Source organism: Alternaria dauci, chromosome 10, assembly GCF_042100115.1.
Source record: "Alternaria dauci strain A2016 chromosome 10, whole genome shotgun sequence".
Taxonomy (NCBI): domain Eukaryota; kingdom Fungi; phylum Ascomycota; class Dothideomycetes; order Pleosporales; family Pleosporaceae; genus Alternaria; species Alternaria dauci.
Genome location: NC_091281.1, coordinates 936,686 through 958,625, shown reverse-complemented (window position 1 = coordinate 958,625; position 21,940 = coordinate 936,686). Strand labels below are relative to the sequence as shown.

General features: G+C 53.0%; 7 protein-coding genes across 7 annotated transcripts; 4 read left to right on the top strand and 3 right to left on the bottom strand.

Moving 5' to 3' along the window:
- Nucleotides 1-562: 562 nt before the first annotated feature.
- ACET3X_009732 (uncharacterized protein) lies at nucleotides 563-1,801 on the top strand (the record flags this gene model as incomplete). The annotated part of the gene is made up of 2 exons (XM_069455880.1): nucleotides 563-862; nucleotides 1,124-1,801. 2 exons carry the CDS (start codon nucleotides 563-565, stop codon nucleotides 1,799-1,801), a joined length of 978 nt encoding a protein of 325 aa, XP_069302565.1.
- A 5,316-nt stretch (nucleotides 1,802-7,117) lies between these two features.
- ACET3X_009731 (uncharacterized protein) lies at nucleotides 7,118-7,914 on the top strand (the record flags this gene model as incomplete). The annotated part of the gene is made up of 2 exons (XM_069455879.1): nucleotides 7,118-7,758; nucleotides 7,809-7,914. The coding sequence occupies 2 exons, from the start codon at nucleotides 7,118-7,120 to the stop codon at nucleotides 7,912-7,914; spliced, it is 747 nt and encodes a 248-aa protein (XP_069302564.1).
- Nucleotides 7,915-8,026: 112 nt separating this feature from the next.
- On the bottom strand, nucleotides 8,027-9,720 carry ACET3X_009730 (uncharacterized protein; the record flags this gene model as incomplete). The annotated part of the gene is made up of 5 exons (XM_069455878.1): nucleotides 8,027-8,122; nucleotides 8,277-8,548; nucleotides 8,598-9,085; nucleotides 9,142-9,226; nucleotides 9,285-9,720. 5 exons carry the CDS (start codon nucleotides 9,718-9,720, stop codon nucleotides 8,027-8,029), a joined length of 1,377 nt encoding a protein of 458 aa, XP_069302563.1.
- Nucleotides 9,721-10,671: 951 nt separating this feature from the next.
- ACET3X_009729 (uncharacterized protein) lies at nucleotides 10,672-14,009 on the bottom strand (the record flags this gene model as incomplete). Its single annotated transcript, XM_069455877.1, has 4 exons — nucleotides 10,672-11,039; nucleotides 11,095-11,216; nucleotides 11,365-13,145; nucleotides 13,200-14,009. 4 exons carry the CDS (start codon nucleotides 14,007-14,009, stop codon nucleotides 10,672-10,674), a joined length of 3,081 nt encoding a protein of 1,026 aa, XP_069302562.1.
- A 624-nt stretch (nucleotides 14,010-14,633) lies between these two features.
- Nucleotides 14,634-15,506, top strand: ACET3X_009728 (uncharacterized protein; the record flags this gene model as incomplete). The annotated part of the gene is made up of 1 exon (XM_069455875.1): nucleotides 14,634-15,506. The coding sequence occupies one exon, from the start codon at nucleotides 14,634-14,636 to the stop codon at nucleotides 15,504-15,506; it is 873 nt and encodes a 290-aa protein (XP_069302561.1).
- A 148-nt stretch (nucleotides 15,507-15,654) lies between these two features.
- Nucleotides 15,655-18,578, bottom strand: ACET3X_009727 (uncharacterized protein; the record flags this gene model as incomplete). The annotated part of the gene is made up of 5 exons (XM_069455874.1): nucleotides 15,655-16,135; nucleotides 16,368-16,727; nucleotides 16,776-17,424; nucleotides 17,478-17,734; nucleotides 17,977-18,578. The coding sequence occupies 5 exons, from the start codon at nucleotides 18,576-18,578 to the stop codon at nucleotides 15,655-15,657; spliced, it is 2,349 nt and encodes a 782-aa protein (XP_069302560.1).
- A 1,175-nt stretch (nucleotides 18,579-19,753) lies between these two features.
- Nucleotides 19,754-21,015, top strand: ACET3X_009726 (uncharacterized protein; the record flags this gene model as incomplete). The annotated part of the gene is made up of 2 exons (XM_069455873.1): nucleotides 19,754-20,248; nucleotides 20,296-21,015. The coding sequence occupies 2 exons, from the start codon at nucleotides 19,754-19,756 to the stop codon at nucleotides 21,013-21,015; spliced, it is 1,215 nt and encodes a 404-aa protein (XP_069302559.1).
- Between the last annotated feature and the right edge of the window lie 925 nt (nucleotides 21,016-21,940).

Below are 21,940 nucleotides of genomic sequence, written 5' to 3'. Positions count from 1 at the left end.
ATGGTCAATCTGACCCGTAGATGAGGGAGCGCTGCCAGCCGGGGGACCCTTGGGCTGCTTCTAGTCGCTGCATGGCGCGACAGGGGGCGTTGCTAGCGCGCATGGGCACCTGTGGTCCGCGCACGGCTACAGCGACCAAAGAGGGCTCCGTCTCAAAAGCAGGCGCAGCCCGCCGTCGCTTCCTCTTTTGCGCACTCGAGCATCGTCACCACACACGACCCATTACCAAGCAATTCTCAGACGTCAACGTCTGCATCGATTGAGGATCCCATACTCTGGATCCTTCTGGCACCCTCTACCACCCAGCCGACCCCAAAACCCAATGTGCAGTAGACAGACCCGGATTTCCCTTTCTCTCTCCTCCGTCGCTGCTTCCACATTCACCTCCACCTTCACCTCCGCCCGCTTCCAACAACCGCGAACGCCCTCGTTCCGTTTGCACATTCCAAGGTGAAGCAGGCACCGGCCTGGGCTCTCCCTCCCCATCGATCCGCATACGAATCCAACCCACTACCACTATTACCATACACACACACACACATAGACTGCGACATCCTCCAACATGTACGCACCACAGTATCCGACTCCTCCTCCTCCGGGCTACATGCCCTACGACCATTTCCGCACCACGCCGCCAATGTCGCCCGGTCCCGGCGCCAGCTACTACTCACCGCGACACGCGCCCCAGATGGCTACCCCGCGGGCCAGCCCCAAGGTTCAGGCCCACTCGCGACGGGCATCGCACGCCGTGCCGCCACAGTACCAGAGCTCCTACGCCCCCACACCTCGCGGAGGGGCCATGCCTCAGTATGGCGCTGCAGACCCGCGCACATACGCGACGCCGAGAGGCACCCCTGAATATGTAAGTTATTTCGGTTACAATATTCCAACAAGTCGGCATCGCCGCGACACAGACGCCCCGCCTCTCAAGCGCAGCAATCGCGAGAGGAAGCGTCGTCCGTCGCAGCCGGCACGTCACGTCTACACCAAAGTCGTCTACGACGACCGCGGCTACGGCTACGAATGCGATTACGACATTCACGACTATCCGCCGCCGCCATACGAGCAGTATGCGCGCCACGACATGTACGGGAGGGATGCTGATCGCTATTACTATGATCAGGTCCCAATTTATGAACCAGAGCCTAAGCCAAGCCGTCCACGACGCGCCTCTGCCGCCACTACACGACAGCCTGCCGCCTCCCCCAAGAAGCCTGCGCCTCCGCCAACCAAGTCCGCCCCAAAGGCCACCGAAGAAGATGCCCGCCGCGCTGGTATCCCCGCCGGCTACTCGTACAAGAACTGGGACCCCACCGAGGAACCCATTATGCTTCTAGGTTCCGTCTTCGACGCAAACTCCCTCGGCAAGTGGATCTACGACTGGACCGTCTTCCACTACGGCCCTGCAACCCCCCTCGCCGAAATGGCAGGTGAGCTCTGGCTCCTGCTCATCCAACTCGCCGGCAAAGTCAAGAGAGCCGACGAGACCATGCCCAAGATCCGCAAGAAGGAGAACCACGAAATGGTCGAAGACTTCCTCGAGAGCGGCGAACGTCTGTGGGTCCGCTTCGCCAAGCTCCTCAAGGTGTGCGAAGACTACATGTGGAAGGCCGCCAAGAAGGAGAGCGGCAAAGAGAAGCCCGTTTCCATGGGCAAGAACAGCGGCAAGGAGTTTGTCGAATCCATCTTCGGTCGCGACCGAGAACTTGAGAAGACCGAGAAGCTCATGACGGGCATGCGTCTCTGGTCTATGCGCTTCGATGCCAACTGCGAGGACATCCTTCGATACCCATCTGCCTAGGATCTCCTACCTTTCATACCTCGACACTTTGGCGCTGGCGTTCTCTGTCTCGGTATACCCTTTTTCCATTCCCGTCATTGCTTTGCGCATTCTTTGATGTTACCGCGAGATACCCTTTCTTGCATTTCGTAATTGTTAATCTTGCTGCACCTTGTTCGCTTTGCACGTTTACAATGTACAACACACCACTCTGGGTTTTTCGCACGCATCGGGCGGGTCACAGGAAAAAGTCTGCTTTCTACTATGATATCCCCCCTTCTTACTTTGTATTGTTTTTCTAGCCAACTATTGTTACTTTGCTGTTTGCAACGGTTATGCATGGTGTTCAGGTTGCCATTTTTGGGGGGTACTGGGATGCCACTACACTTTGTCTTCTGGGTTAGTCTACTAGATTTGGGAGATTTCTGCCGACATGTCCATGAGAAAGATCGGTACCTCACGGTCAAAACTAGTTATACCCACTTACCACTCTATTGCTATCTATCAATTTATTACACATTACCGGGATCATCTGCTCACTCTTCCTGCTCCGTGCGACGAAAATTCATGTGATTCACTATTCCCATCTGCCTACCACATCCACATGCGTTGCTTTTTCTCCTACACTATCAAAGTTTCCAACGGTGGCGATCTCCCAACGCCACGGCCCCTGCATGGACAAGCCGCACATGGCATCTGAGACACAATCAACCCTATCACACCTCAGATCAGTCTCGGACGTGTGCTTTTGCGTCTCCAACCAATTTCACATGTTCACACACCCTCTTTGCCACGTTTTCAGCCCCTTCGAGCCGCCGTCGCACTGTGAGTCACAGTCCAGCGCTGAATCACCACCACGTTTGTTGAGCCAACCGGCGCTTGCGCATCCATTTCCATGACCTCATTGGGCTGTTTCGACTTGTCCTCAGCCTTACCATGGAAGAAACCCTGTGCATGGAAGCCTGCTGCAGGTTCGATCAAACAGGCAAGGCATATTGTTTGCTTCTTTGGCGCGGGCTGAATGTGGCGGTTGTGCAGCACACGGAGCGGGAAGGATTCACTCGTCCAATCCAAGGCACGCATGTGAGTTCGTGCTGTCTGGAGCCTGGCCTGACCCTTGAGATTGGACGAGTGCAACGACAGCGGCTTGCTATCTTGATATCATACCGTGCCCGGTGTGGGAATGGGACAATGCTCACGTTGTGTGAAGGAACGGTTGGATTTGGGATAAGTGCACAAAAAAGTGCTATTTACGACTGCGCCATGGGTGGTAAGGCCCGGAGCTTTAGGATGGCTACAGCTCGCGCGCATCGCATGCGCCCATGGTTATTGCAGTAAATCTACACTCTCTCGGTGCGACACATGTTCGATGTCATACGCAGTGCAATGATGAGAGGGCCCCTTAATTGCGGCCTCGTATGTGGCTCAACGTTATCAGCCTCCCTCCCTTGCCGTTGTGCAAAGATTCATGCCATCCCACCCGTTCCTTGGCGCAGTGTCCTCCAAAATTAAAGAGGCGTCGCATTCATCCCTGGGCACGGGAGCTCCTTGGATAGACAACCTTGTCGCGTTCCCGGTTATAATACGGGTTGGAACGGGCAAGGGCATCCTTACACGGGTGATTAGGCAACAGTCTGAATGAATAGCAAGACTGGGCATCATCTGCGTTTTGGGATCGACAGGCACGGAGTCGTCGTGCGGATGTTCGGATGGAAGAGTAGTGTGTGAGACACAAGACGAGAGGTTGGAGGAAGGTTTCACGGGGTTTGTTGGCCAGAACCAGAACTATCGCTTCCACGACATCTGCTAAGTTACTGTTATTTGGCTTTTTGGTTTCGGTGGGTGTCACGAGCTGATGAGCGGCGTTGGGTTGCATTGTGTTGATTGGCGAAGATTGCATCTTACTTCTTTTGGAGTTAATGCTTCCACGGCTGAGGGCGTGGTACTCAGATCGTTTGTGGAAATCGTTCCAGTCAACGAGTGGCACGCTCTGCTCCGAGGTACCAAACGTGATCGCTCCTCATCGCCCTGGAAAAGACTTCCAGATGACCCTCTCGGCCCAGCAAACATTTCTGCATCTGGGCCCTTGTCCGTCGCGTCGGATCGCATTCCGATGCAACCATTCGACATGCTTTCGCTAAACAGACAAGCCCATCACATTCCCATGGGCGAGCACTTTGCCTGGATTCTTCCATCGCATCATTGCAGCAGGTGAATGTGGGGTGCATGTGCAATGCTCGTACGACACCTGAGGCGCAAGTTGCGGCTCACTAGCAAACCTACCAGCAGTTCATGCAGCAGCCTGACATATACCGCAGGACATCGGCCAGCAGCACTACGGTGTTTCAAAACACATGGCCGGTGCGAGCATGCATGAACCGGTCCCCTATTCCCCCTCGTCCTATCAAGCAACCGAAGCGAAGCGAGAGGGTTGGCAGCCGCGGCATGACGAAAGCCAGACTAAACCCCGCCTAGACCCACTCGAGCAAGTTTCTCTCCACCCGGTACATCCACTTGTACCCCGCTGCTACTCCGCGTGAACCGCCTTTGCCTATGTCACCGTCTCGCAACTTCCAAGGTTTTTTCACCGCAAATCTGGCGGGGTTACTTCCTGGATGAAGCCGAAGCGGAATCGAGATGGCTGGTAGATGGAGACGTCGTCACAAGATCTGCATGAATCGGTCCATGCAAGATCCTTCATGCCGTGTGAGCATCGAGATCTCGACTGTCAGAAGTTGGCTTCCTTTTCGGAAGTGGCCGACGATAGCTTGTGTAGTGTTACGTCCAAGAGCACAAGGTGAGGGGTGTGGAGGGGTAAAAAGTTCGAGGCAGAGACATGCCACGTCTATACCGCTCTCTGGCGTTCACGCTTCGATACATTGACGAATGAGAGGTCAGCATTTCTGCATCGTGGGTGTGGTCAGCTGCACTTTTCTGTTTGCTGGAGGGTGGGTTTGGGCTGCCAAAATGAAGATTAAGCGCTGTATCCTCAGCGTGATTGGGGTTCTTTTGACAAGTGCCGTGAAAATGCGCGCTGGAAGGTCAGCTAGGATAGGCGGGTGCAGACATGAGTTTTGCAGCGGCACTTGCACATTGGACAACGCAAACTGCCGTTCTACATGAACACGGGACACAGGAATGACAGCTATGATGTAATTCAACGTCGCGCATACAACCTTCTCCCAGGACTTCTCCCTTTCTCAACCTGGCATGGAATCCTACCAAGGACACCCCATTTCCAACTGTAGCAACACCAAGAACAATCTCGACCCAAGCGCAATCGCCCGTCAAACAAGGGTAGCCATCTCCCTTCCGTCCTCCACGTGCCCACCCGCCAGTGTCAACTCGTCACTCCGCATAAGCGCCCGCAAAAACCATCACCCCACCACCACCTACCCCTCCAGCAAGACCTTTTCTCTGTCCCCATCAAGTGCGGCAAGGGCCTGTCAAAATAGCCCTTTGTGCATCATGACATCTTCTCCTTTGTTTGCTCATCGTCGTTATCGATAGCCAGGTAGAGGACCTATTTCTAGGCAACGAACTGCATGCACTGCGCATGCGAACACCCTTCTAGCGCGTGTTGTTGTTGCTATTTTCGATAATTGTGCACGCCGTGCAGTAGCGGGGTAAGACGAGGCTGCTCCGGCTTACATGATGTGTACTGTATTGAACTAACCGGATGGAGATGCAGGGGGGACGTGTGGTTACACAGGCTGTCTGTTGTGTTTGGAATCGATGAGACTGTTGAGATTGGGGATGGACTGGACATTCCATTTGACGTTGCTGTCAGTACATGGTGGGGAGACTTGCTTCACGATAACGTCTTCACCCAATTCCGCAATGGCAAGAAATTTTCCATTTTTATCCTAAGCTAGCAAGTCTACAATCATATACCGTGCAATGCTCCACACATTGAACATTTGTATGCCTTCCGCATTGAACATATGAATCACTCCGACGTCATTACCGGTACAGAAGAACCTCCTATGTGAATTTACAGCCAGAGCTAGAATTTCATCCTCTTCTTCGACAACCTGGAAACATTCGTTCAGGATTGAGATGTTACTTTGTATTTCCCAGTGATCGTTGGATCCATCACCTGTCTCATACAGGTCAGCGAGTGCGGTCGGCTACCAGGCAGTGCACAAAGCATCACGTACTTCGTAAAGACGACGGGACTAGAGTCTGGATGTGAGAGCTCTTGAAGAAGCGTCATATAGCATGGCAAAGCTCTGCAAATTGAAACGGCGAATGCCCCCGTTGTTGCCGCACGTCACAAATGACAGAGCATCAGGACTACATGAGTCAAGCTAGCATGTGTGCGTAGTCTGTCGTTTGTCTGTTCGTTTGGATCATGATCCTTGGACTAGGTTGTGTGACACGAGCCACGTAAACTATGGACAATACTTAAAGAATGACCATACCTGGGTTCGTGAATGACGGTAAGCTTCAAGGGATATATGTGTCTTTGTTCGGGGGTAGCCCTGGTATGAGATACATTTGACACAGTGACAAAGTCTGAAGTAGTGCTTTGCTAGTTACTTGAATGAAATCCAAATCTTATTGAGTTTGGTGAAGGGTTTAGCTTACTGCTGCGGCGGCGCTCCAAATCAGTGGGAGGTGTTGGAATAACCTGGTTGCTACTCTGGAGACATCCCCTACTTCAAGTATCTGTATGAGTTCTTTGCCTTCGGTAACAGGCTAGTCTGAAGCGGGAAGCATCCTACCAATCACAGCCTGTATAACTGTCCCGCGGATGTAGATAGCACAAAGGGAGGGAATGAACAGCGTACGTGCAGTGGTCGCGCCTCTTCGTGACATCTTCGGCTAAGTTGGTGTTTGCATGTAAAAGACAGGTGAATTATCGTACGAGCTTTTCGTTGACGTGTTCGTATAACAAAAAGCTTTGCTCTTAGTCACAGACAGAAAGTCTTAAAAGCTCCACCTTACTTTGCCTGGCATGTCGAAATCAGTACATTCAATTGCGAAGAAAGAGGGTCCGAGCACTGGTATTGAGGGTGACTTTCCTCTTGACGAGGCCGTGGTCCAAGGTAAGCCCTTACAGCAAGCACGATATGCTTGGAGCTCACAGCCTTGTACAGCTCTACCAGTAGGCAGCAAAGTTCTATCCGCACACAGATATGGCTCCTCCCGTGGACTGTCACAGCCCGTCTGAACGTTTTGCTTGTTAGCGGAAGAGAGAAAAAGTTCTTTCTCAAGATTGCGACCGAAGAGCCTGGGCGCGTGATGATGGAGGGAGAGTTCAATTCCATGAGCTCTCTTTACCAGACTTCGCCGGGGTTTGTTCCTAAGCTTCTGACTTGGGGCAAATTCAAAATGAAAGCGCCAGAGACGTGTTTCTTCCTGTGCGACTTCATCAACATGACCAATGACATGCCGGACCCCGTCCAGTTCTGCGCCAAGCTTGCAGAACTCCACAGGACGAGTGAATTTCCGACTGGGATGTTTGGTTTCCACATCTCGACCTGTCATGGCAGGTTCGCCCAAGAAGTGGCATGGAACCCGAGTTGGACGAACTTCTTCACGAAACTGCTTCGATCTGCCCTCGTCATCGAAAAGCAGAAATGCAGCCCATGGCCAGAGTTCGAGGCAGTCGCAGAGCGTACACTTCGCCATGTGATTCCAAGGCTTTTGGGAGCGCTCGAAGAAGATGGCCGCCAGATCGAACCATCGCTAATCCACGGAGACCTATGGGAAGGCAACGTCGGAACAGACCTGTCGAACGGGAACGTCTATATCTTAGATGCTGGCGCGTATTACGCTCACCACGAGATGGAAATTGGCATGTGGCGATGCGAAAGACATAAGATCAAATCGGAGGAATACAAGCGACAGTACCTCTTGAATATGACTGTGAGCGAGCCGGCAGTGGAATTCGAAGACCGCAATCGTCTGTACTGTATCAAGATGAACATCATCCATTCAGCCCAGCATCCTGGATCTATCGTTAGAGAAACGTAAGTCGCAGTTATTGGATTAAATGACAGATCGACTCACCTAATCATAGGGCCTACAACGACATGTGCTACCTAGTCGATAAGTACGCACCGTACCCGACAGGAGAGGAGCCTCCACGGAGTAAATTACAGGGCGAGGTGCCTGCAACCGTATGACAAGGAGGAGAAAGCTATGCCAGGTCGGCTGGTAACCAGAACAACCCAACTATTCCCACGCTGTCGGAGTAGACCTGTGTCATATTGATAGTTACCCAATATAACATCAAGTTCACTGGAAGCCCTCAATTTCACCACTATGATGACTGGCTCCGAGTTCTCTGTCTCCAATTTCTTCCAGCGTGTTGGAGTAGAAATACCATAGGCACTGATAATGAATTTAGGGCTGTCAACAAGGTGAAAGTCCATCTAGTACCTAGCTTTGAGATGATAGCATCTAAGGACGCTAGAGCTGCGGCGGCAAGCAGGCAACGAAACAAATTGGCAGCCGCACTAGCTGTTGCGGGACGAATCGGATTGACATCGACAAGTAAAGTGCCGCAAGCGTTGAATACGCCGGTGATCGAGGCACCGATGAAGAACTGGAAAACCAGAGGTATGGCGAAATGCGTATGCTTATCCAAAGCCCATCCGTACCTAATGGTGGTAATAGCTGCAGCGCCCATGTAGAAGTACGTCGCACGCAAGCGAGCCTTCTCTACGGGAAAGTCCAGAAGGTCGTCACCACGTGTTCGATCGATGGAGAAACCCAAGTTGGAAGCGACTCTACGATACTCCCAGTTCATGATGTAGCCTGCGTTTGTCAGCCCCCAGTCCTTGTGTATATGGCGTGTGCGACTCACCGCAAGTATAAGAAGCCAAAGCGCAACCAACTCCAAATGGAATATATACCAAGCCAGCGTAGAGCTCCTCGAAGTCATAGATCGTTATGAAAAGGGTCGAAAGTGACGCTTGAACACAGCAGTAAGTCATGTAAAACAAGCCGTTGATGAGCATAATCAATGAGTTCTCCTGCTGCCAAACAGCTTTGAAACACGGCTTGAGGCTGGGCAATCTCACCCGCTGAACTTCTGTTGAATCCTCAGAGCTTGCTGTTGATGACTTGTTCGGTTTGAGCTTCGTATGGGTCAGGTAGGACTTGTTAATAAGACATGTAGGCATGATTGACCCGTTCCCAACGATATTTCGAGCAGTTTCTGGGAGCGTAACGGCGAGTATGCAGAAGTTGATGCAAGAAAGTATCGCAAGCGTCCAGAAGATCCAAGGCCAGCCGGCATATTGAACGAGTATGCCTCCCAGGACAGGACCAAGACTGGGTGCTACATTCGGGCTAAGGTGCGATGGTTAGAACAGTACCGTCGTTTCCGGTACGTAGTTACAACATACCCTAGTAGCACTGCTCCGATAAATCCGCCTCGTTCAGCAGGCGTAGCAATATCACTGACGACAGCGTAGCCGAATGCGATTGTGCCTCAGAGGTGTATATATTAGCAAAAAGTATTCTCGCAAAAACACTTCCATGTACTTACCACTCGAGCCAGCACTTTGCAACATCCGCAGTACAAGCAATGCTGGATACGATCTTTGAACAGCCAATCCCACGTTAGCAGCAGTGTATATGAGCATGGCGGATAGGAACATTGGTCGGCGACCCATGGTATCAGCCATATCACCCAATATTGAAGGCGCTATCCCAGATACAAGCATATAGGTAGTAATCGATAGATTGGCCATTGTGAGTGTGATGTCCAGGTCGTGCGCAATGTTATAGAGTGTTGGATAGTAGATGAAGCTGCTGAGAGGGGAAAATAGTCCAGCGTATGCAACAGGGAAGACGATCCAACGCTTTTCGCCACGGGTGAAGATGGAGTATGGTGGTGTGTCCGGTGGTTGGTCCTGCTCTGGAGCGCGGGCGACGACTTTTGCCTTTTCGCTCATAATGGACGGATTTGGGACATTAGACATAGCGACTGCGATGGTAGAAGGTTAGGACTACAGTCAAAGAAGGTGGAGTGCTGTTCCTCAATTGGCCTCCGCGGATAACAATATACCAATTGGGGTCAATGCGCTGCACCTGGCTGGTCGCTATTCCTCTGGTATTGAGCGAGTGAATCATGGACATCTGATACATATCTCTATACCCAGAGCATTTGTCACATAGACGAACTGCTGTGTGTATATAACCCTATCATCGTTGCGACACAATTTAGCAGCACCGGCTCCACCGGGCATGCTCGATGGACGATTAAGAACGAACGACACAAGGCGTTCACTAAGGCTATCGCCGTCGTTATTAGCTGTAGATCGTTGTACGTACCGTTCGTGATCCACGATGTGTAGGTATGGGTAGTCTCAAGTGTACGCCTCATGGACGAGCTGTCACTCCTCAGTCGCCAGGAAGTGCCCCACTCAGTGCCCGCCTTAGCGCATATCGCCAGCACCCATGCCATGAAAGGAAGAGGCACGCCTGCTCACCACGGGGGATGGTGCAAGTACAAGGACAAATTTGGAGAGAATCACGCAAAACTACCTGGCCGAGTTGCAGAGGAATATTCAGAGCATGTGGCCTTTTGTGAGTCGTCAGTATCACATTGTTCATATGGCGCAGCGAGCACATGGCAGGAGCTGCTTATACAAAGAAACACTTTCCTCTATGAGCAGTATGCAAACTTACCTTTTACTTCCTCGATAAATTGTCAACGGAAGTTACCACGTATAGCTTCAGGGTGTGGTATCCTATCATTTATTTATGGTGATCTTTCATCCAACTTCGTATCTATTAATCCTAGCGGTAAAGCATCTCACCCGAATGCAGACGGAGACAAGGAACGTCACTGCTTTCGAAGCCGCCGCAAGTCTGTGCAGCCTAGAGAGATTCCCGGCCCGTTGTGTAGACCACGCGCATGTCAATACTCACTATGCAGCGCTGTCTCTCAGCCGTTGCTGCTCTTCCTCTGTGAGCTGACCAAATTCTTCAGCAAAGCCCTGCGTGGTCGCCGCGCGCTTGAAGAAGTCGACGAGGAAGCCTTGGGTCTCGTCGTCGCGCTGACGCCCACCACCCGGCTCTTCAGCGGCAAATGCCATCAATTGCTCTTTGCTAAAGCCACTGCCGAGATCTACGAATGGATTTACCTCATCCTCCCAGTCGTCATCGCCAGAGTCTTCTTCGGCAAGCTCAGCAGCAGCTTGTGCATCGAGGGGTGCGCCAGAGGCGGACTGAAGTTCGACGACAAGAACCTTGAGAATCTTAAGGGGCGCAGGAACTATGGTGTACTTGTCAGGATCTGATGCGAGTGTCAACAGAGATAGACGAGGTGTGAGAGGCGAAAACAAACTTACTAGCTTTCGCACGACTCCTGGTCATGATGCGACCATCATTGTTTGGTATCAAGTCGCCCTGCACTTGCACCTGTGCAACTCGAGGGTCCTTCAAGTCGTACAGTTTCGAGAGGGCGATGACACTAGGATGCATGGTCAGCAACGGTATGCAATCACCAAAGGAGAACGGGAGAGGGAGAGTTCAACTTATTCCGAACGATCTGAAGCCTTCCAACAGGCATTCTCCGTTCGTATGTGAACTGCTCGATTTCCGGAGAGGTTCGTACGTACTTTTGTCGGATCTCGTCGTAACCGGCAAAGTTGATCGAGTTCTCGAGCCACTTGGAGAGGACGACTTGAAGGCCATTCTGACCTTCAATATCCTGGCCAGCCAGGAAGTCTACTACCTCTGAAGCATGGTTCAAGCTTAGGCGCGCGAACACCAGCGTCAGACTTTGAATGAACTGCGCTTGCTTTGCTTGAGCTAGACGAACTGCAACACTTCGCAGGAGTTGCTCCAGGTAAGGACCAAGTCGTTCATGACCAGCCTTCTCCACGACCTCGGCGGCAAGCGCACCGACCTCGCCCGCAGCGTGATCGCTGCAAGAAGACAACAGACGGGAAACAATGATCAGAGTGACCTCGAGGCCAGCCTTTCCAGTGTCGTCCCGCCATTCAAAGAGCTGTTGGTGGTCGTGCGAGATGATGTTTTTTACTGCAGTTGTGGCGGACTTGAGCAACTCCTCATCGGTTGAGCCCAGAAGCACTCGTGTAAGTTTTGGCATGGTCGTCGCCACGAATCCAGCAGGAAGTGGCTCAGGTCCATGCTCAGCAAGCACGGCAAGGAGATCGGCAGCAAAGTTGCACAAGGCATTCTCCTCGGTTAAACTTCCGACGTCGAAAGCACCCATGAGTGATGGAAGGACCCTTGCGCATAGTTGGACGTATGCATCTCCACCCATTCGCGCAATAGTCTCGGTCACCTCTTCGAATGCCTCGGTGACAAGCATGGTGAGTTGGAAGTTGTTAGCCTGATGACTGGCGACGCGGAAAAGCGTGTCGAGACCGTTATCGGTAATGCATATCCGTGTATCAATGAGTATAGCATCTCGCAGTGTCTCGACCAGAGTAACCATGAGATCTTCACTGTCGGCGAGCTCTGACATGTCCTGGGCAGCAAGGTAGTTACTGATAGCCATGATGATGGTATTTTGTATAGGTTGTGTGGTCGAGTGTGGGAGCGCCTGTAGGTAGTATTGCAGAGCTCGGATGCATGACACTTGGACAACGTCGGACTCGTCAGATGGAATGGCCTGCAGAGATGCCTCGAGGAATGAGGTGCCAAGCTGTTGCAGAGCATCTCCGGATGTTCTTGTCAGACTTCCGGCGACTAGGTAACCGCGTGCCCGAAGGAAGGCGTCGGGCTGCTGCATGGCATATCGGATGAAGTCGACGTAGCCGCTCGCAGTGTCTGGGCTGATCTGCTTATCCACGTCTTGGAAGTCACTCAACAGCTGATTCAGCACATAGAGCGCAGCCTCTTCAGCTTTCCAACCCTTGGACTCGGAGTATAGCGCTCTTGTGTAAGTCAGTAAGCCGTTGACGGTAGGTTCTGTGAGCCATTCGCCAAGCTTAATAACGAGGTCACCACAGGCTGTTCGGGGTGTGTAGTTTGCCGTCACGCTCGTCTCCTCACTCAGGAAGATGTTGACATCCACATCCCAGAGTCCCTCTTCTTCAGTGGTGATTTGCGCGTACGCCACGGCCAGCTTCATAACCTGGGTGACCCACGAGTTCTCGGGCGCCTGGTTCTGGAGTTCCTGTTCGAGTTGTGCGCGGACCGGAGGTGCGCGTAGGCACGCTTGCATAAAGTCAAGCTCTTCAAGGATAAGGAAGTCCAGAGTGTACGGCAGACCATCGCCATCTTCTAGCCTGCTTTGACGATCTTCTTGGATGTACATGAGAGAGTATGCCGGTTCAAGCAGTGATAGCTCTTGCCAAGTGGCCTGGAATAGGACGATACTCTGGGGCGAGATGATGGCAGGAAATAGGGACCGTATGCGCATAAGGACCTGCCAGCTGCTTAGTATTGCAAAGAATGCAGTGCATCATACGACATGACTGACCTTGACACACTGTAGCTTGAGAGCAATCTGCCCCTTGTAGAGCAAGGCATTGGGAGTGTCCTGGTCTTCTTCCTCTTGTGAGGGCGGATCAGGGAGCCTCGTGTTCAGGACGTTGACGAAAAAGGGAATCCATTCCTTGAGTATCTCGTCGGCAAAGCTCTTGACCATGGTCTTGTGATCCTCCAGCACCAGTTCTAGTATGTCGAAGCAGCCGTGGAAGACTTTGCAGGCCAGGGCCCTCATTGTCGGCTTTCTCTGGTTGTTTGCGGCCACATGGTACAGGACCTTGATCATCTGGGGCGCCACGGCAAAGAAGGTCTGTTCGTTGAACGAGTCTTCGACCAGCTCGCCGAGGACCCTGAGAGCACCATGCAGCTGGCCTTCGGTCGCGTTTGGTATCAGTGCGAGCAGATTGTCGAGGAGATCTGGCCATTCGATGGGGTAGTCGGCGCTCGCAATCTTGCTGACGACGAGGCCCGCGGCGGCCTTGAGCTTGCGGTCAAGCTGGTCCGATGTGGCGAGGGTGAGCAGCTGCTGTCGCAATACGGCCTTGTTCTCGTCTGTGACGAGCACCTGCCCCTTCCATTCGTCGATGCTGGAGCTCCATCCTGCCAGCACAATGTTCTTGATGTACAGCAGGGCAGCCTGGCGGATATTCAGCGGGACGCTGTCATGGCAGGCGATGCCAATGAGGCCCAGGGGCAGCTCCTGGTGGCCGTAGAGGGAGAGGAGCTGCTGCTCGGCGTGCTTGCGGGTGTCCTCCTGGGCGGTTTGGGTTGCAGACAGCAGCTGGACTAGTTGGTCCTCCATGTTCAACGTGGGGCCTGCGCGTACAGAGCTAGTCGGCACGTCTAGCGCTCCCCAAAACGGCTGGCAAGCAGGATGGGTCGGTTGTTGACGCGTTTGTTGATGGGTGTTGCTGGGCGATTGAGCACGAGGAAAAAGAACGCGCCCGGAGATGCGGGGCAGCTCCGTGAATGTCTGGGTAGTGGGGGTCGTGGCTAAGCGGATGCTGCGACTGAAGCAACAGGCCGGCCAGGGCTGACAGGTGAATATGCCGTTGGGGGGGAAGGCGAGAGAGAGAGGAGGCTGCTTGCAAGCAGCAGCTGGGTTGCAGCAAGGCACGAGGTGGCCAATTACCACGATGCGCTCCGGTCAATGGGCGGTGACGACGATGCTTCTCCTCCCCGGCCGTGGGAAGGAAACGCGACACCTGGGGGCAACTGCGCCGTCGGAATCAACACAGCATACGCACGACATTTGCCATACCGATCGCCAGCCCTGCTAGAGCCGTGAAGCAGCCAGCCAGCCAGCCAGCCAACCATTCGACGACGATACGCTAGCGGCCTCTACACGCGACGAGACGCGTCTGCGTCATGACCACACGCAGTTTCGCATAGAGAGGCTTGTCCCGTCCTCGGTCACGCTCCGGACATGGCACCAACATACCTCCAGAACCTCTCCCACTTCACCGTCTTCCTCACAGCCTACACGCACACGCTCCTCTACCTCCGCCAACTCTACCCGCCCACCTCATTCGTCAAAGCCCGCTTCCACAATGCGCCCGTCTACCAGTCGCGCCACCCCCTCGTCTGCGAATGGGTCGCCGACGCCATACGAGCCGTGCGCGAAGAGCTCGTCAACGGCATCGTTGCCAAGATCGCCATCGTGGTCTTCAGCTACCCGGACGAGGGCCAAGGGCCAGGCAGCGGGAAGATAGTGGAGCGCTACATGTTTGACGTCAGCGCCTTCCCCGTCGTAGCCAAGGGAGACCGCAACATTGACATTGAGTGGGACGACGAGACGCCGGCGCCCGACGTCGAATACAACGAGGATGGCACTATCAGGCGCAAGAAGACACCGCCGCTCGATGTCCATGTCCATGCCGACATCAGCGAACAGTACCGCGCTGCCCTGGTTGCTCTTACCATGCGCGCTCCGCAACTCGATCCACTACCGCCAAACTGCTCATTCAACATTAGCATGGAACTCAAGGACGAGCCTGAAATTGATCCGCCCCTCGGACACACAGAGACATGGATACCGGTCCAGCCTAGCCTGCAGAAGAAGGGGAGAGGTAAAGGGAAGCAGCCCTTGTTCAGAGATGAACTCGACGAGGAGGCTTTTGAGCTCGGGATAGTGAGAGAAAAGGAAGGAAGGGATCTGGGTGGCGCCAAGGTCGTGCCAATACGCAGTGTGCAGGCAGGTATCTTCAGCTTTGAGAATTGGATAGAACAAGGCAACGCTAAACTTCAGAGCAGACAAGAGGATAGTTCAAAGACGAGTTTCTCTAGTATTTTCAATTAGACGAATCGCTAAGCTATACTCCACTTGCTGCATCATCTTTCACGACTTGCTCGTACAGGTACGCATTGCGCATAGCTCAACCCCCCAATGTCATGCTATGTAGTATTGGGAACGTTGTGAGGTAGAGAAAAACGAACCGCTACAGTCCTCAAGGGGCACGTGGTCTTCTAGCCCTGGGGGCTGGTGCTGGTACTGGCGATGGAGCACGATCCTGGCGCCCCTCAGCCATCAGAGCCCGACGAGCTGCCAGCCGCTCCGCTCTCTGCGCGACATCGCCTTCAATCCCGTGTGGCCGCCCCATGTGTCGTTGCTGTCGTCGATGCTCAACATAACGATGATTGGCCTCTTGAAAGCGAAGCCTGGCAGCAATCGCTCCAGCCTCGCCGTCAGCATCTAAGGCCTGGTGGTGGGCCTCTTCAAGTCGACGAAACACGTCGTCGAGAACCAGGCCGTTGAGATTGCGGTAGTGATCAAGTTGGAGGCGTTCAAGGTTCAAAGGATCAACAGCTCCAGCGCCAGCGGCACCATGTGCTGGTTGAGCTCGTTCGTCGCCTGCTCCGACCACATGGACAAAGTTCTGGAGCGGGTTGGGTGGAAGCATGTTCCGAATGGCGTCTAATGGCCGATGTCTAGCAATGTTGGTTAGGCGGATGGTACAAACGACAGCGTGGACATGGCGCAACCATGGGATGTTGCATCAACTGCCGATATGGCTGTTGTGGTGGGACAGCACCGTAATAGCCGACATGTTGAACAGGATAGAGGGGCTGATAGAAGGGAACCGGCTGGACAGGTTGGACAGGTTGGACAAGGCATCCAAAGGCGGGTACAGGAACAACTCCGGGGTAAGGGTGCACATACCGATCTGGGGCTAAATTCGCCGGTGGACGGTGGCCATGGGCCAGTATCGCAGGCATGGGAGGCACTATGGGCGCACGTCTGAGCTGTTCCCCAGCCATGTGGTAAGGATATGCTTGTGCTGCTACCGTCGCGCGACCTTTGCGCGCCTCCTCGGCTTGCTTGACACGGTCTGATACCTGCACCATCAGATCCGCATCTGAAAGGCTCGGATTGTCAGCCCGAACTCTGGCCATAGCCTCATCGGCTGCCCTCTTAACCTCCTGTTCATGGCGGTCTTCAATGTTCTCGTGTAGAGGACACTTGCCTACCACATCATCACCAAAGTGGTTATAGTCGGTCACATTTTTGGAGCAAACATAGCTGGACTGCAATTAGCTTCAGTCCCGATACTTCCAGGTCAAAACTTACCACTGCACGTTCCTACAGTGCGTGCACGTCATTTTGTTGCAACCAAGATCTTTGATGAATGGATGCTTGCATCTGTTGCAATGTCGTATCAGCGCTGCTGACATGGCTTCTTCGACAGTGTGTCGTAGGGTTATCTGGCCATCTTTCTTGGATTCTTCGCAGCTGAGAGGGATGTGCGACTCTTTCTCACAAAGGCGGCAGCTCGTCTTGCTACACTTGGGGTTTTCACATCGAAACTCCTTGTCAACCTCGACTGGCGGACACTCCATCCTGAAGTCGCAGAACGGGCATTCTGACAGAGAGTCCAGGCCAGCCGCTTCCAAGTCTTCCCTCTGTTGCATGTGCTCTAGTCGCTCGAACGTCGTGTCGCTCAAGACTTGTTGCAGTTGTCGCCGCGTGAACGTTCCGTTGCAATCATCGACTCCGAAACACTTGGGTCTGCAGCGAGACTGACCCATCTGCGTCTCAATCTGCTGACGAGGACAGTTCATGCAATAGAAGTGGATAGTGTCTCCGTTGCAGCTGATCATGCGGTTTAGAGGAACGTCGTCAAAGCAGCATGCACATTCGCCCATTTCGTTATTCATCTCCGCGTGTTTCAAGTTGGCTTCTTCAGCCAACTCGGCGTCTTTGACTTTCTGGCGTTTGGCTGCTGACTGTTAATTTGGTTCATTAGGTGTATCGTTGGGAGATGCGACTTACCCGCTTCAACTTCGCGCTTCTTTTTCGCCGCGTGCAACTCCTTGGGTATCTGGCTGCCTTGTTCAATCAGCTGGAGTTGAACACCGCGCTTGTTGCGCGACTTATTGATCAACGAGAACGTCTTGGCAACGTGCGCGTAGTCGCGCACTTGTTGGTCAATAACGCCGTAGGCTTTGTAAAGAGTCTTTTCCTCCTTGAGAACCCTCATAATATGCCGTACAGGTACGGTGAGAAACTCGTCTTTCAGCAGCTCTGTTCTGTGGAAAGTGATGTTAGAAGTTTGAACCAAGGGGGCAGAAAAGTACAAAGAAGGCGCGACGTTGCTGTTGTTGCGAGTACGGAGATCGTTCCATGATTCCAGGCGTGGCAGAACCTCAGAATAATCCCTTCAATACGAGCAGGAAATGGCAATGTGTCTCAACTTGAAACCGCATCAATGAGCGAAGCCAACAGATCGCAAGCATTGTGCCACAGAATACGTGAATAAGTGAGTACTTACGCGTCATGTTCATAACCACTGATCTCGGGGTCACGCTCGGCCTTCTCGTAGGTGCTCAATTCGCTCTCAGCGTCATCGTCGTCTCTCTTCCTTTTCTTGTTACTCGCGTTATCTGACTCTTTGGGATACGGATCGCCTTCTAATAGCTCGATCAGGAAGTGCTCACACTGTGCTGTAGTTCGCGTAGTGTCTGTCGTTTTTTCTTGAATCAACTTGAGGACATAATCGACCGAGATGTCTGGTAACACGCTTAATACCATCTGCAAACAGGCCGCTTCAGTGACAACTGTGGCGTCCTCTCCCCAGTCAGGAGCTCGTCCCTTAGGCTGTGGCTCTTGGTCTTCTATCATAACAGCGTTGGGTGGCGGAATATCAACGTCTGGAATTTGGGTCAAGTCGATGATGTCGCGGTCGTTTGCCTGGCGTTGAGTGCGGAAATCTGCGATGGTGTCATCCATTCCAGGGTAGTCGTGAGCGAATTCCGCTGCAGATCGTGCATCGAAATCCTCCAATTCGCGTCTCGCGAAGCCTTCATCCTCCGTCTCACCATCAGAGAGCACGTCAATAATTTCATAACCGCGATGGATGCCGGTCGGAGCCATTGAGGATCTTTCAAACGGCGGTTGTAAGGCTGATTGATGGTAGTTTCGACTGCGAAAGGTTGGTATCGAAGCGATTGGGCAGTTCTTGTGGACCTTGGAAGAGAGAGACCAAACATTAAAAATTAATTGTATCTAGTCGAAATCTGGGGAAAGAGTGAGGGGGCGACGGAGACGCGAACGTGTGTAGTGTTTAGGTGGTTCAGACCAGCTTAATTCCTTTGAATTGTAGCCTTGTCATTCACCCCGCCAGTTGCTAGAGGCCTCTCACCGACTGATGGACACTAGCTGAAGGGGGGTAAGAAAAAAAGAAGCAAAGCGAGGTCAGGGAGTAACAGGTGTTTCGCACGGCAGTAGCTATGTGTCACAACAGCGCGTACCTAAACATTGATGAAAAGCCATTACAGCGCCGCCAGTGTTCAGCGAAACGGAGAGGACTTGTCGTCGCGAAGGGATGCTACGCCGCTCTGGAGCGCGGGAGATGGGCGTCTCGCCCAGATGATCGTGCAGTTGGCTGGGCCCGCTAACTAGCCCAACTGCCGCTAACCATTTTGTCACGGGCCTGCGCGCACGTCGTACAAGGCTGAGAAGAAGCAGTGTCTGTGATCGGCATCAGAGACGCTGCCAATAGGTGCGCACAGCGTATGAGTCTACGGAACACAGACTCCTGTCTCGAAGCCTGGCCTGATGCAAGACACGAGCTACTCACGAATCGGACACCCGCACATGACCCGTGGTAAGCTGTGACATCAAACCCTCGCTTTGCCACGGCACACCTCGGGCCGCGAGCAACATGATGTATGCTCGGAATGCCTTTGTGGAGATATGGAGTCAGCTATAAGATCACACGGAGACCAAGGCGGAATGGAGTCGTCAAAACGCGGGGCGTCCTGGACTAGACAAAGAGCTACATGTACCAACTTCCTGTTATTCCTTAGCTATCCGAATCCTGGATCCCTATCGACGTAGCTGGACCCGCTATTCTTTCCTTTGCTGAGTCGTTACAGCCTCTTGACCTGAAAGACTGCATCTGTGCAGGACCGAATCCACGCCTGTCACGCCCTACGACAAGCGTTGTCGAAGGGTAGATATAAGAGCCTCGCTACCGTAGCTTCGCACACGGTCAAGCTAGCCTATCGTACCAACATTGAAAGCCTAGATATACATCCGTCTACAACATGGCTATCACACCTGCTCTCGAGAACCTCAACAAGGGCGACGCCCCTTCCCTAGCACTTGTCCACCCGACAGAAGCCGAAAAGCAGATACAATTCAAACTGAATGGAAGTGAATGGCGCGGTGCACTCTCGCTTCCCGCCTACCTCCGACGCGAGGCTACTCTCTCACAGCAGGCCCTGACACGCGATGGCGGCATCTCGTACTGGATTTTGATTGACACATCTTTGCCAAGCAACCCTCTGGACCCTGATTCAGGCACTCGACTGCCACTAGCGAGCTGCGAAACATACCGGAAGAAGGCACTCGTATGGCAGAACGGAGAACTAAAGGAGGTCATATGCCACGGCATTGGAAGTGTATTCTGTGCACCCCATCTGCGCAAGCGGGGATATGCGCAGAGGATGATGACGGAGCTCGGGAAGGCGTTAAGAACTTATCAGACAGAAGATGGACAAGAGTGCTTGTTCTCGATCCTATACTCTGACATCGGAAAGGTGGGCAGTTCAGACACCCTATAGCGACACACTTCTAACAAAGGCAGAAATTCTACAATACGTTTGGCTGGGAGCCTTTTACTTCATCACATGTCTCTATTCCTGCGACTACTTCTCAAGACACGAGCAGCCTTCCCACCGCCCGTCCGTTGTATGCAGAAGATCTGGAGGAGCTGTGCCAGATCGACATGGCCTCCGTCCGCCGGAGTCTGCAGTCGCGACCAAAGGACAGTAACACGGCAGTCGCTCTGATACCAAACATCGAGACGATCCGGTGGCACCACGCGCGTGAAGAGTTTGTAGGTAATGAGCTGCATGGTAAGCAACCTGAGATCAAAGGAGCGGTTGTCGGTACAGAGACGGGTAAACGCGTCTGGTGTTACTGGACAAGGATGTGGTACAACGGAAATCCGGCTGAAGCCAAGGGCAACACGCTGCATATCCTACGCCTGGTCACCGAGGACGGTAGTTGGGAGGGTTCATCGGGTAGTATGAATGGCGAACCTGCGAACCACGGCCACGAGGCTGCTATTGCAGCACTCCTAGCGATGGCGCAGCAAGAGGCACAGAAATGGAAGATGGAGCATGTAGAAATGTGGGCACCCTCACCAGCGGCGCTAGCGGCTGCGAAGACACTGGAGCCAGCTGCGGAGGTAGTTCATAGGGATATGGAGAGCATCGCGTGCCTGCAGTGGTACCCCGAGCACGATGGACCAGTCGCCGACAAGATTGACTGGATCGCGAATGAGAAGTATGGGTGGTGTTGACAAGTGCGGGGAGAGATGCGATTCTCATAGATTGGTAGATTTCCATGCAATGATGCCACTATTAAAATGGTCAGGTACTGAGCAAGTTCGTGTGGGTGTGGAGCGTGCAGATTCCAAGCAAAAGACTAGGTCGCAGAGCTGTAGAGAATTCTTCCTCGACCAACTGGCAAGCCAGAAGAGATCAATGAAAAACAAGGCCTGTCAGATTGCCATCAACGTCCTGCCTTCCGATGTGACCGAAGTGCACAGCCGGTTAGCACAAGATCATCGCCACGATCGCCGAAGCGATCGTCAACAAGGCCTCACTCTAGGACACCGAGGCTGATATTCATCAACCAGGTTGGAGATTCTGTGGCTACTTAGAGTAACTCAGAAGAGGATGCATACTATTAGAAATGATTCTATGAAGTACTGCGCGGCTGTTAGTGGTGAAATAATGGGGGGTAGGGGAAGGAATTACCGATCGCTATGATTTTGAGAAGAGGAGGCCGGATGTGTTTAAGTATGCGATGAAAATTACGCACGGGCCTCACGCACCGACGAAAAAGGCCAAAGTCTGCGCCGGCAAGCGAGAATTCGCCGCCGACGTTCAGCCGCCCCACCTAAATGTCGATTGGCCGTGCGCAACGCATAGTACGGTGATACTCGCCGCTCACAGGAGCAAAGCACAGTGTGAAGGTATACGCTATCACTTGTTATGGTCCTGCCAAGCAGGCATCGCTGCGACTATTTTCAGAGTACATTTTGGTGCTGTGCACCCCTCTCAGGGAACGAGCCTCCTCGAGGACTGCTACGCACCTGCAGATTACAGTAGCTGATCTTGAGGTCGCGATGAAGCTTTGGCGTCCTTCATTTTAAATTATACCTGACAAGTACAGTCTACTCAAAAGTATACAATAAGTCGGATCTTGCTTGTCCTTCGGAG